Source organism: Aegilops tauschii, chromosome 6, assembly GCF_002575655.3.
Source record: "Aegilops tauschii subsp. strangulata cultivar AL8/78 chromosome 6, Aet v6.0, whole genome shotgun sequence".
Classification (NCBI taxonomy): domain Eukaryota; kingdom Viridiplantae; phylum Streptophyta; class Magnoliopsida; order Poales; family Poaceae; genus Aegilops; species Aegilops tauschii.
Window position 1 is genome coordinate 37395028 of NC_053040.3, and position 14599 is coordinate 37409626.

The 14599-nt window shown below is 43.5% G+C and overlaps 3 protein-coding genes across 4 annotated transcripts; 2 read left to right on the forward strand and 1 right to left on the reverse strand.

The window, feature by feature from the left end:
• Nucleotides 1-3408: 3408 nt before the first annotated feature.
• Nucleotides 3409-4460, forward strand: LOC141025516 (uncharacterized). Its single transcript, XM_073500937.1, has one exon. The coding sequence runs from the start codon at nt 3483-3485 to the stop codon at nt 4047-4049; it is 567 nt and encodes a 188-aa protein (XP_073357038.1). The 5' UTR covers nt 3409-3482; the 3' UTR covers nt 4050-4460.
• Nucleotides 4461-4469: 9 nt separating this feature from the next.
• On the forward strand, nt 4470-5989 carry LOC141025517 (uncharacterized). 2 transcript variants are annotated; one of them, XM_073500939.1, is made up of 3 exons: nt 4470-5337; nt 5406-5498; nt 5596-5989. In XM_073500939.1, exons 1-3 carry the CDS (start codon nt 5194-5196, stop codon nt 5731-5733), a joined length of 375 nt encoding a protein of 124 aa, XP_073357040.1. In that variant the 5' UTR covers nt 4470-5193; the 3' UTR covers nt 5734-5989. The 2 variants fall into 2 exon arrangements, with proteins under 2 accessions (XP_073357040.1, XP_073357041.1); XM_073500940.1 differs by having other exon boundaries at nt 5430-5498.
• A 5199-nt stretch (nt 5990-11188) lies between these two features.
• On the reverse strand, nt 11189-14269 carry LOC141025770 (uncharacterized). Its single transcript, XM_073501692.1, has 10 exons — nt 13790-14269; nt 13540-13695; nt 13241-13444; nt 12933-13154; nt 12691-12841; nt 12264-12436; nt 11948-12148; nt 11546-11661; nt 11392-11467; nt 11189-11305 (listed from the first exon to the last, which is right to left on the reverse strand). Exons 1-10 carry the CDS (start codon nt 14267-14269, stop codon nt 11189-11191), a joined length of 1896 nt encoding a protein of 631 aa, XP_073357793.1.
• Between the last annotated feature and the right edge of the window lie 330 nt (nt 14270-14599).

Here is a 14599-nt window from a genome sequence, read left to right on the forward strand (position 1 = left end):
TGTCGGGAAAGTAGTCGTCGGAGTCCGTGATGGAAAAGTCAGTAGTCGCGCGGAGCGCTCCCCAAAAACCTTATCACCCTTCTCCCGGACTCTAAGTGGTGCGGTTTCGGAGGCCTACTGTCCCGACTCGCAAAAAATCTTTTCGGTTTCCGTGTGACCTAGACATCAGCTCATTCCCGCGGCGGGCGGCGGAGGAGGAGCGCGCGTGGATGTCCCTCTTGTTCTCATGCTCATACAAGTGGGAAAGAACCTCCCTTATAAAGAGGTCCAACTCCCTCTAAACTAACAATGTGGGACTACACTTTAGTTCCACCTCTTGCCATTGCACGAATGGGCTGCGTGGGCTTCTAGGATTTATTAGGAATTTCTAAAACTGCTTATTGAGCTAGGCCCAAAATAGATAAAATTCCAGTATCTTCAACCCTAATGAACCGCCTCTGCTGGCGCTCGCGGCCACTCCTACCCTCCACGGCCTCTTCTCCGCCTCGCCGGTGGCCGCTAGTGCTCGTGCGACGGGTTTTCCCACCGACGGAGCCTCCGAGTCCACCCGCCCGTCGTGCTCACGGGTGTGTTTTCTTGCTCTGTTGAGTGTTGATGCTAAAGCTTGCGCCTCTAGTTGTTCTGTATGGTTTTGGATCTGTGATCTGGCGAAAATTGGGTTTTTAATCACCCTTATTGTGTTGATTTCTCAAGTCCCAAACATGGCCGAAAGAAAATAGATATTGATTTGATGCTGACATAATATCACATTGCGGTTTCAATCCGGACTGGTCGATGGTCCCATTTTACTTGTGTCGGTTACTGAGCTGGTTGCTTATGCTCTTTGGTGATAGGTTTTCTCAGGTGTCTCGGAACATGGCCAGCAGCAGTGGAGCAAAAACCAATGAAGCCTGCATGGATGTTGCACATGGCGATGAAGGTGCTTCTAGGGAAGCCATGAAAGTTACAGATGTTATAGGTGGCAAACGTGGTACACAGGGGAGAACTGTGTACGACATCTCTGGTAGTGAGGAGGGAAATGTGGTCAATACCGACGAGGAAGAATATCTTCGCTGGCTGATGGCTCGTGACGATGGTGTTCCGAGATATCCCCCTGAATATAATGCCGAAAACGGGCCACCGTGATGGTTCCATATACAAGTTCAACACCACACATCAGTGGAAGAAACAATACCGCATCACGGACCGTGATGAGAGTAAGTGATTGGTATCTATTCTCCAATTTTTTGTCTGTTACTACTCCAGTTTCCAAGTGCTTGACGTGCGTTTTGGACAAGGTTGTCGTCAAACTTTTACTACTTTGACCATTAGTAATTTCAGAAAGCATTTTCTTAGGATAAGAAAACATTCTGATTTGATGTAGTATGAATGTCAATGGATTTGTCTCAAGAAGTACTTGCATGATGTACAATGTTATTAGGATCTGAAATTATATTCTCATAGAAACTCGTAGTTAAATTTAATACCTGAGACGAGTGTCACAATATCCAAACCTTCAAGTACTGTGTAACTTAAGCATATTGGAGCTCACACCATTAGTCATCTGTCTTAATCATTGTTGTGATTCACTGAATAATGTATCTCCACCAAACTCTACCTATACTATTTTCGGTCCACTTTCCATCATCTTGCCCTTTTCCCTCCTCTCAAGTCCTGAGAAGAGTGCCCTTTTCCCTCCTCAAGTCCTGTATGGGTAGCATAGGGTTCAGAATGATCTGCACGCATGTGCGTATTCGAGAAAAAACAAAAATGGGTTCAGTTCACTCCATACTGATATTTATCTTTTCTGCTCCTCATATGGTTTACACCGTTTATGACTGCTTAAGCACCATTCCCTATGCTACCCAATATGTTCATAACTATCTAGGTGCTCCCATCCTCTGCAAATAGTCATGTAAACATTATGAAAATATTTTATAACACATCGTATGATGTATCTACCATTGGAAAAAAAATCAACTTAAAAGGGGTGAGATGACCTGTTTTAGTAGTTCTTGGGGGTAAAGTGAACAGAAAATACAGGGAAATATGAAATATTTTTGGGATAGTAAAAGGGAATTTTACCTGCTCAGTTGATATATTACTTTCTTTTTCGTTGTGTTCTCCTTAGAGAAATTTTCCAGGAAGCAAACTTTCTAGTGAAAAGAACATAAGAGTGCTTCCACTAATATGAAAAATAAAATTTGCATAAGGCCCTGGAATCCTCAAGTGCATGTTTACTTTTTGTATGGCAAGTATTTTTTGACTGTAGAAATTCATATAATTTGTATTTTATGAAGCTTGTTTGGAGGCAATGATGTTAACAGAACCCACGGGTTGCTTCTTCCTCAATGGATATTGCTTGTCGCATGTACCTACTTGCATGTTCCAAATTTTCTCATTGAAATTGGCTGAAATTTCTGTTGATGATGGGCTAGTACAGTTGTATGGATACATAGCAGTGCGGGACGATCTGGATCCATTGCTTAATTATATTGCCAGTTTTACCAGGGATGATCCTATCATCGTGAAACAGGTACACACACGTACTTATCTGCAATTATTTCAAGGCATGAGTGTATCTAACTCCACCAAGTATTGATGTTCGTCTACTTAACTCCCTCAAGTATAAAACCAGATATTCGGCCCGTTAATGTATTAAATATTGTCTTAAACTCTTGTGCCGGCTTACGATGTGGTGTTTGCCAACATGGAAGTGCCGTTACGTGGATGCTGCCACATGGACAAAGTCACCTCCTAAACCGCCCCTAGAAAATGGTATAGACTCTACAAAATATGGTATATTTTGAGGCTCAAATACCCAATGCTATACCCGGGGGGGGGGGGGGGGGGGGGGTAAAGCAGAGGAATCTCGATACTTGAGGGTTTTTTCGTACATTATAATTGAGCGAGTTAACTACACTTATTTGTTTTTAAGATTATTATTTTTTGTTTCACAATCTTACATGCATAGAACTGATGAGATAGGCCATACGTACTCTCAGTAGCCGACTACAACCACTTAATCTCTTTTACATCATTAAAGATGCTTTCATGTGATTAATCTGTCCAAGAGCAGCTGAATAATACTTTGGATTTTATAAACGACAACTATAACAATCTTATATTGTGAAAGATGATGTATTATGAAAGTTGTTCTAAATTATAAATATGTGGGTATCACTTGTTCTGAACAAAATCAAATAGAATAGATTTTGGACACTTTATGCTACTTTGTAGACAACAAATTTATGCAACTAAATATTTGGGATTTAATACAGAATCGGATAAATCTAGGGGGTGGGGGCAATTTATTTTCTCTACCACCATCATGAATTTTGTAATCATTTAGTTTGATGAGCGAAAAATATCTTGCTCCATCAGTTGCAAGACATTGTTACAAGTTAAATATGATGATGGAAATATTTAGCTTTAGATGTTATTACTTTATATGAAAAAACTACTAAATAATAATAACAATCTTCTAGGGTTCGCTCATCACCATGACTGGCCCTAAGCGAGGGATAGATTTTTGTGACAATATTGCAATTGAATATGACATGAGGATCAAGACAAGTGAACAAGAAAATCATGATCTACAACTGATTGATGGTGCATCTGCAATAGGCATCCCGGACTTAAGGAACTATCATGCACTCACAAAACGCATCCATGGTGATTGTGGCGCGATTGACATAACAATATCACGTGTTGAGCATGCCATTGAGGCGACTGTGGAAGTTGTCATATCGGAAGTGCAAAGGAGTTTCCAATTTTGTGTTGGTTGTTTTACTAGTGGGTTGGATGAAGAAATCCGACTCTTCGATGGTATCATTGGTGGGTCACGATGCTTAAAGAGGTCTGTAGTTGCTGTAGTGGTACGTTCTTGGATGGAGTTGAAGTTCAAGGTAAGCCCGGACTCATCAAATTCGGCTGAACATTGTTGTTCCTTCCGCGCGGACAGCCATGGGCTTACTACTCAAAAGATAAAGACTAATCATGCGTTAATCTTGGTAAAGGTGACTTGGTCGCCTTTGCCTCTAGCTTTCTCTGGTCCATATAAACTCTAATCAAATTAATTATTTCCTAGTCGTTGCTCCTGACGGCTGTGCATATATACTCAGCATAGGGATTCAAATTGTAACACCGTGAGAAAAGGGAAAAATAAATAAGGAAAAGAAAAGGCACAACACATGACATTGGCCAAAGTTTTTAGTTCGTGCATGCGTTTGTTGTCCTCTTTATGTAATCGATAATGTTGACGAATCCCAACAAGAGGCTTGCTCCGGTGCACCCCCTAACTCAATTTCCTAGGGGTATTCTTGACCCCCGCCATCTATTTTTTCTCCGGCCCGCCGCTGCCCATATCCAAGCCCCGTAGCCCATATCCAAGCCCCGTATAACCCGTATGACCCATACGTATGTATACGGTGACATCCCGAAAAAAAAGGATGACACGACCCCACGACGGCCGATCCATCAATCACGCAGCTCCTCCATCATTCTGGTGAGTTTCTGTAGGAATATCGGCGGCAGCGATCTTATCGCCGGCGATCTCGTCCGAGAGCGCGCGCGGCACCGTCGTCAACCTCCAGCGCTCGCAGGTACCGCATCCCGTTTCCCCACGTTTGTCTCGCTCGCGGCAGCATCAAACGAACTGCCGCTGTTTTCGTCGTAGTGGTTAACCTAGCGGGGCGGGCAACCTAGCTTTCTGGCGGTCCAGGCCATCGCAGATCTTGTTCTGGTAGTGCTGCTCGTCGTGATATACACAGTGATCACGCGGGCTAAAGTGGGTTTCTTCTTTCTAGGGTTAACCTAGCGTCGGTTGCCGTCGGTTGTGTGCACGACGGCTCCGTTATTTGATGCGGCGGCTTACCTAGGTATCCGGCGATCCAAAATAATCACGACTGGTGCCGTGGGCTAGGAATCCGGCGGTGCATGTTATCACGGGTAGCGCTGCTTCTCGTGATCCAAAGTGATCACGTACTGGATTCGTGGGACGTACCTTAACGCCGCTTGGTGTGGAGAGGGGGGAGGATCCATGGCCGATCAGAGGTCGTTGGCGTCGGTTGTGTGCACGATCTGAACGCCCTCGGTTGGGGCGCTCTCCGGTTGGTGTAGTTTATTTACATCCGTGATCGTGCGCTAGGTGTTGTATATGTCAGCATTGATAATGTTTGCACATGTGATGATACATATTAATTGTTGTAGGAAATGGCGGACGATGAGTTAACTGATATGATGTATGACATGGAGTTTGGAGAACTGATGAAAGACTGGATAGAAGATTGGTCAGATGATGAAAATTCAGATCGTGGAGATAGGTCAGAGAATGGGAACGTATTGGAAGATCTTAATGTGAGTGGCATTATCATGTTGTAATTTTTTGGTGGCATCCGACAATATTATATTTTGAAAATTTATAGATGGATGAACATGATGATGGTCAGGAAAACAATGAGCATGATGATGGTGAGGAAAACAACTCGGAGATCTCGAATGAAGATTACATTAGTCAGGTATGGAAGTGGAATTTTTTGTTGGCATGCATGCAAATTGAATTAATCCTGGAATATTATATGATAAGTACTTATGTATTTGTGTTATATTTTTCAGCTCATTTCCGAATGTCATAATGCGTACGACTATTACGGTGAATCCGACGCGGAGACATGCCTTGATGTCGAATCATTAGCTGCATCTGATTCTGGGGAGTCGCAATCGTCGGTCATCATGAGTGAGGTATGTATGTAATCAATGTTGTATGGAAGTAATGTTATACCATAGAAAACTGTTTTCATGGCTATGTTATGATTGTGTAGGTGACAGAAGTTGAGGGGAAAAAGAATGTCCAAGATACTGCTAGTGCAGATGATAAGAGGGTTATGTTCATGCAGATAATACAAATGACTTTTACGTCTCACGAGGCTGCGTATGATTTCTACAACAGCTATGCTAGAGATAATGGTTTCAGCATTAGAAAGAATAGGGTCAGGTATAGCAAAACCGAGTCACGTCATATGCATTATAGGCGGTTTGTTTGTTCCAGACAAGGAAAACCTGACAGCAGGTTGCTAACCGAGGAAGGACACAGCCGTAGGCTCAGACCCGAGACACGCTGCCACTGCGAAGCGCACCTGACCGTGAAGCTTGACCAAAAGCGTGGGGTTTGGTATGTTGATAGTTTTGAGGACAAGCATAGCCATATCTTGGCAGGACCGGACGAGGTACCTTTTCTTTGGTCCCACAGAAAAAATCAAAGAGTACCAGAGAGCTGAGATACTGTCCATGGGAGCTGCAGGGATTAGAATTCACGACATGATGGATACCTTCATCAGCAAACATGTATGGTATGGCGGTGTTGGTTTTACCAGGCATGAAATATACAACCTTTGCGCCAGGGAGAAGAGGAAGCTGCTTTCAAAAGGTGATGCTGCCACAGTCATAGGCATCATGGTCAGTAGGAAACAGAGGGATCCTAGCTTCTTTTTTGAGTACAAGCTAGACAAGGAAGGACATATGAATAGGATGTTCTGGTGTGACTCCCAGTCTCGTCATGACTATGAGGACTTCGGCGACGTGCTTGTATTTGACAACACGTACAAGATGAACCGGTATGGTATGCCATTCATACCCTTTGTTGGTCTTAACAATCACCGGAAGACCACTGTTTTTGCTTGTGCCATAGTTTTGGACGAGACCGAAGAGACATATGTGTGGCTGCTGGAGACTTTTTTGAGGTCCATGTGTCAAAAGATGCCTATGAGTGTTATCACGGATGCCGACGCTGCGATGATCAAGGCAATTCGCCAAGTCTTGCCAGACGTGTGGCACCGTATATGTACGTGGCATATAGAAAAAATATGAAGATTCACCTCAGTCACAAGTCCTTGAAGGAGTTCCGAACTCTTCTGTACTACAGCACGTCCACGGCCACGTTTGAGGAGAGATGGCACGCGTTTTCCAAAAGATGGCAGTCGGAAAAAACAGTAACATGGTTGAGACGGATGTATAAGAAGAGGAGACTGTGGGCCGCGGCTTATCTGACAGAGGGTTTTTGGCTTGGCATGAAAAACAACCAGAGGAGTGAAAGTCTAAAATCATGCCTTCACCTCCACCTAGACGGTGAAATGACCCTGGTGGATATGATTTTGCACTATGAGAACGCCGTTGTACGTATCCGTGAGAATGAGGCACGAGATGATTGCACGGCCTCACAGAGTTTACCGGTGCCAGTTACTAGCTCGAGGGAACTTGAGATAGCTGCTTCTCACGTCTTCACTCCAGCAAACTTCTATATGTTGCAAGCTGATCTTAGGAAAATTGGTGGCATGGAGATTGTAGAAATAAAGCTCGGAGACGGATCATAGAAGTACATCGTGGCCTGGAAGAATAACCGGAATAGCCGTTTTTGGGTGGAGTACACTCCAGTAAATTCCGCAGAAACTATAAGGTGCAGCTGCAGAAGAATGATTCGAAAGGGTCTACCTTGCAAGCACATATTCCATGTACTGAAGTACTTGAATATATCTGAAATACCAAAGTGTTTAGTTCTTGTGCGGTTCACGAAAGACGCAAGGTTGGGACTGCCCGCCAGGCGCACAAGCGATCTGTTGGGATTTGGATGGACTGGAGCAGCTGAAAGAATGAAATATAGCCAGGTCAGTGTGTTGGCTTCAGAAGCTATGCATGCAGCATGCAAACACCCAACTTTGTGGGATTAGTTACAGGAGAGTTTGAAGGCCGTGATAGCTAAGAGCCATGAGTATGATCAGCTAAAGGAAAATTTGAGTAAGAAAATGGCTGATCTTAGTACTTGTGCAATTGAATATGTAGATGATGGTGAAGGCAACATAGTTGAAGTTCATGATCCTATTAAAGTATCAACGAAAGGTGCAACTAAGGTAGATGAGAACCGCCCTATTTCGAAAAATGGTAGGCCACTTTCGTACGACGAGATCAGAATCACGTGCAGCGCATGCAAATTGCTAGGGCACACTAAACGCAGCAAGAAATGCAAACTAAATAAGAAGTAAGTTTTTGTATGCATTGTAGGTTATAATTGTTTTTAACTTGTCATTCATTAAGTTTTCCTGTTATCGTGTGCAGAAGCGTGGTGGGCGAAGAAGAGTAGAACAGTTGCTAAAGTTATGTTAGGATGAATCCAGTGATCTAATAGTGAGGTGTTTACAATGTGTTACTGCATACATGATACATGATATATACTATTGCAAGAGGCCAGTACCTTGAGATAGTGCTTGTAGCATATATGGACTAAATAGGAGGCGGTCACTAGGGACTTTAATCATGGAAAATGGATAGCATTTTAGCCATTGTAATGATGGCATCTTTTGTGTTGTCCACTGTAGTTATATTATATTAGAAAACTAGACGATACCTGGCATGTTGTTGCGGGAATGTTTTGCAATATATTCATAGAGAAATGGTTACGTGTAACATGTATATGTTGTTGCGGGAATATTTTGTTTGCATGTTGTGGTGGACCTTTCTCCATACATGTTGAATGACGAGGTGGCAAACTTGCATGTTAAGAGAAATAGGTTAGTGGTGGCTAGTTGTTTAGATATAGAAGATGTAATTATGTGTGGTAATAATTAATTTTTTTTCACTCCTTTGGTTCACCACCATTTAGATATAGAAGATACCAGCTCACTTTGGTCTATAGTATAGACTTCGTACCAAAAACCCACCATTTTCCCCTTATAAAGAAAAGAAAAACCCACCATTTTATGGCTTGTAGTGTAACTCGGGCCGCTTGTCGCGATGACGTGGAGGGGGGGTGACGGATGCCGTAAGACGGCGCGACACACGGCCGCTCCCATTGCCGAGCCCATTTAACAATTTTTATTTTGATTACAGCCCGTTCAAATGGGCCGCGCTGGCCACCTGGTCGGGGCGGTTCTTCCCTCGCGATCTCCACGCGCGTTCTATCTATCCACTGCAACCGCCGCCGCCGCTGCCGCCACCGATCCACGTCTTGCCGCCGGTCACGTTACGCCATGGTTTCGTGGAGCGACAAGTCGAGCTCTTCTTCGGATGGCGAATCCGTGACTAGCCTGCAGGTACGCTCCTACTATATAATCTCCAAATAGTGCTAGGCTTAGGGTTAGAGTTCTTCATTTCCGGTATTTAACGCAGGGCGTTGATTTGTGCATTATCTCTGTTGTTTCGTTTAGCTTCCTACGACTATCCCTTGCTATGAATGGAGTGGCATTGCTCACGATCTGTCTTCTCGTTGTCTGCATCGAGAACCTTGCGTCAGGCTAGTTGCTTTTGATTCCTTGGACACTGGCAGACGTTTTCTTGCCTGTGGTCAGAAGGTATGTTGTTCCGTACTGTAAATGTATGTTTAAGTTACCTCGTGCTCGATTTACTTCGCGGTAATCCATTGTTCTGCCCAAAATTGCATACATTTCAATTAATTTGTGCATTTACAAAGTCCGTATTTATGTTTTTTTACGGTCTAATATTTGTTTTAGCACATAATAGCATATACTTGTAGTTAATTGATCCATATATATATATATATATGTATATCATTGCATGCTACATTTTGTGTTTATATGATTGAGACCATATTTTTAGTGCATTGCATGTAATTGTATTGTATTTGTGCATATATGATTGAGACCATATTTTTTCATACTGTAGGAAGAAGTGAAATGTAACTATGTGGAATGGGTAGACCCGGAGTGGTCAGTGGCTACGAAGTTCTGCCTGAGAGAACTGTGGAGCATGTATGACAAGAAGCTAAGACCGAATATTAAGAATGCTGAAGAAAAATGCATGTTAATTGGAGAAAAGAGGAGGACGGAGGAAGAGCTGAGATTTTTCAAAATGGACTTTGCTAAACTGGTGGCTGATAAGGAGGATGCTCTCACGCAGTTGGGCAATGCAAGATTCTCACTTAGCGATCTCAAAGAGGAGCTGGAGAAGAATAAGATGGCAGATCATAGTTGTGCCAATCTACATCAGGTCCTGAGGGTAAAGGCTGAGAAAGACCGGGACCGGGTGGTGCTAGAGAGAGACCAAGTGATGAGAGAGAGGGACCAGCTGAAGCAAGAGAAGAAAAAACTTGAGTATATTATTGCAGATTTTCTCAAACAGAAACATGGGTACGTTGATAAGATCAAGAAGCTGAAGGAGATTTGTGATGAATTTTAAGTATGTTTTGTGGTTTATTGTTGAACAGAATGATCAAGTCCTATCTGCATTGTGGCCAGTTCATTTGTGTAAGGTCTAAGTATATTATATTAACCAATAAATTATATCACTTTCGAAATAGTTTGCCCTTGTTTGACCTGCATCCTAATGTGGGTTCTTGGCTAAGCACTGAAATTATTTTGCTTCCACCGGAGCTCTAAATCGTACTGATCAAGGGGGCGAAATAGTAGTTGATCATGTGATTGATGGTGCTACTGATCCTGATCTTCATGATGCAGAAAAGGAAAAGGCTAACAAAAATGCAGCAAAAAAACTGTGCAACGAGATTTGAAGCAACACATAACGCCAAGGGAGTCTGGCGCAAGACACGAGGAAGATCCACCTGTGGACGCCGATCCCGAGAGATCCAGCGGCAATCATGCGCACGGGATCCCAGGCGGATCTGCCTACTCCACCAACCGCAGGATCCACGGGTGGCCCGTCTGCGTCCGACACGCGGGCTGTCTCCACCGAGCGGTCGGGCGGGACCGGACCTGGCGCGTCCCCCCGCGCCAACTGGCGCTCGTCGACTGGGTCGCCCGCGCTGGGACCGGATATGTCATTGTCTCGGGCGCGGGATCCCACACCGGATGGCACGACAGCCGAGGTTGATTCTCAGGCAAACAAAAAGGAATTTATCAATTTTTTTTTCTTATTGTTGAATAATGCCAAATCAAATCAAAAAAATATGCAAAAGTAAAAAGGAAATGAATTACTCTTCCATGGAAGAAAAGAATGAACACAGCAGCAGAAAACATTAAGGTAGAACAAATGAAGGGAAGCGAAAATTTATTGGTACGAAACGTATAGTCTGACTGCATTACACATACACAAGTATGTGTGAGCGACCAAAAATCCACACAAAATCCATGGTATCGTGCTTATTACATGAATGATAGAAAATCAAAGTTGTCCATGCCGGAAACGTGCTTCCAGACTTAAAACAAACGACTGAAACTAGAATCTTGAATCATGTATGATGTCTTCACGCCTTGCTTTTCTTTGCGATGTCGCGGATTTTGTTCTTCACACATTCGAGCGTGTTGGTAGGTGAGAGAACCAACTCGGCGATGAGACGCCTTCTCCTTGCATTAACCGTGCCCTGCAATTTTTAGAACAAGGTTTAATGAATAGAAGTTGGTATTATACGACAATTGTACAAGTGTACGAGCAGAGAGGACAAATTACCTGGGTAAAATCGGCGGTCCATCGATCCCCGTCCCAATGCTCCATAACTTCAATCACAAAAAGGCCACAAGAGTTCCTAATATATATGCAAACATTAGTCACCGTGCACACGAACATGTCTTTCGTAAGTAGAAAATGATGGACCATAACTCACCCGCCCTCTTGTAGTGGCATGTCGATCTGAGGTATGATAGGCCACTTAGTGACGTCTGGATATTTGCCAGGTGTAATACGGTTTGCCTCTTCCATATCAATTGCTATTGCTAGTCGCTATTTGAAAGAAAGTAGTAGTGAGAAACCATATGACATTTCATATGAAGAATGCTCAATGTCGGGGAGAGTACCAGTGCTTTCACAGTGTCGAGAGAGAACTCGAGAGGATAGAGCGAATCAAAAACTCAGAATTCTTTCTTGCGGTTGTGCATCACCACGGTGATCCAGTGTGTATTGCCGACGTTCAACGGGATAAACGACTGAAATGTGGAACAGATTTGTAATCAGATGCAATTATGCTTGTTGAAATGAGTGTTAATGAACTAGTAAGAACATATCGTACCTTATCACGGACGGTATACTCGTCCAGAACCCTACGTACTGCTCCAGCTCTGCTCAGCGCACTATCCATGTTGTATTTCGACGGTTTAGGGTTGTCTCGTGCCTTAGCACGATCAACAAGGTATTTGGACCTCCAGGCTGGACAGAGGTGCCGATCATGACCAACGCACAGAGCCAAATGTGTCTGATAAGCATCGATAATCTGCGTAAAATAATAGAACATTTTATTTTCATAGGTGACACCTAGATTATGCACTTAAATAGCAGGACATGGTAATAGATCTTACGTCATCCGCCAGCCATGTATGCTCAAGTACCGGTCGTATACTCTCCACAGTCACACAGGTGCCACGTTCATTGTAGTAAACTCTTTTTGTCATATTCTTCTCAGACCGAGCAGCTGCCTCCACAAACGCAACAGCAGCATCAATGAGTTCCGGTGTCAAATCGTCCTTAATAGAGCCTTCCATGTCATTGTCACTAAACAGAGCTGCATGATAAATTACGAATGTCACCAACGGTGAGTAGATAAAATGGTAGTAAATTAAGCACTAAGATAGCTACTAACGGTACCTCTAGTTGCGGTAGTGTTGCCGGATGGCTTAGTACCGCGAGCGCTTCGCTTGCCGGGCTTGTCAAGTTTAAAGGGGGATTCAAATTTCTTGGGAACAGTCCGTCAGCGCTTCCCGGATATAACATCGTCTTCTTTTGCGGTTGCTGCAGACTTTTTCCCCTTGCTCTTACCCACCATCCTGTCGATAGAACTTGCAGAAATGTCAATGTCGGACGATTCTGCTCGAGGAGAATTACCTACAATCCAAGGGTTCTCCGGTGTTGCGCCACACTCATCAGTAGGCTTCGTTGTCTTGTCAACATTTAACTTGGCAGGTGTTTTCTAGTTAACAAAAAAATAATGTGATAGGTTCAGTTAACGAAAATGAAGATGCATAATTGAGATAAATGAAGACAAATAAATGAAAACATACTTCCTCATCATCGTTGTTCTGGTTTACAACAGGCTCGTCAGGTTGTGTCAAATCATTCACCGGCTCTAGACCGTCAGAGTCATCCTTGTACACGAATTCTTTTTTTCCTGGCGGACCATTCTCAAAGGAATCCACTTCTAGGTCGGCATCGTTGTTGCCGAGAGCCGCAGCAGCCGCTGGCTCGTACATCACACCATTTTGGTTCAACTTCTCTAACAATCTCTGCATTACATAAAAAATATTAATTAATGTCGGCACGGTTTTGCAACTTCAAAAATGTTGTAAACATAGAAGTAAGGGTGTGTCACCTCGGCTACTTGTTCTGGTATTTCCTTCATTTGGCTGCGTATGTAATCCATACGCCGCTTCATGATGAGGTTCATCATCTCGTCCGCGTTTGAGGCTAACTTGGACTTCTTTGCCGCACCAACGGCGGGCTTCATTTTTGGCTTTTCTGGTTCGGGTACTTTGCGCTCCTGCGCCCTATACTCCTTGGTTATGTTGTCTTCAATCTGCATGTGAAATACAGTATATGTGATCAATAAAAATATTAATACAACTAATTATGTTATATAAAAGTTAAGAAGTACCCAACGTAATGAATTACCTTGATGTTACCACGGCCACGACCTTGGTCATAATCAAACTTGTCTCTCCTTGAGGCTGCAGCTTCAGTCCAATTCCTCATTAGAGGTTCCATGGACAAGCTAGGATTGAATGCGCATTCACCTTCCAGAGGCTGAACCTTCTCCCAGTACAGGTACTGCATGAATATGAAAAATTACAATTAGTACTATACAGCAGGTAAATTAGCAACCATATTTTTTTTTGCAATGGTACAAGTCTGAAAGGTGTACCGGCAGGAGAGCTAAGTTCCCTCTCGGCCATTGGCGGAGGTGTTTGCCTATCCTCACGTTGCGAAGGCAGTCCAGCAGAACCCGGAGGGTGAATGCATTCCAATTAATCTTGGATATACGCTTCACATCGTCCACCAATGCGTAATATTGCTTTGGTACAGTCTTGCTCGACATGGGAGCAAGAACTGTTCCAAGCAACACGAGGACAACTCTCCGAAGGAAATCGTCATCGGCAGATTTATTTTTTGTGATGTCCACAATCAGATCATCGATGATTATGTTACCTGTGGTCTTGCTCAGGAATTGAGGCGGCACTCGATCTTTAACATCCTCACCTTCCTCACCGAGAATACCTTCTGCCGACAGTCCGTGGTTCTCCAAGGCCAAGATGCACTCAACATCCACGGCACCGAGAGACACTTCGTCGACCAAGTCTTGTACAATGAATCTGCCCTTGCTAGGATCAAATATCTCAACCATGTACCGGATCAACAGTGTACGCATCTTCAGCGAAGGTATCTGAAGCATGCTACGGAGTGGTGTTTCGGCCAGTGCGGCCTGTTAACCGGAAGATAGACCAGCAATAAGTTTGCACCATTTTGTTGGAAATATGCCCTAGAGGCAATAATAAATGTTTATTATTATATTTCTTTGTTCATGGTAATTGTCTATTGTTCATGCTATAATTGTATTGTTCGGAAATTGTAATACATGTGTGAATACATAGACCACAACGTGTCCCTAGTAAGCCTCTAGTTGACTAGCTCGTTGATCAACAGATAGTCATGGTTTCCTGACTATGGACATTGG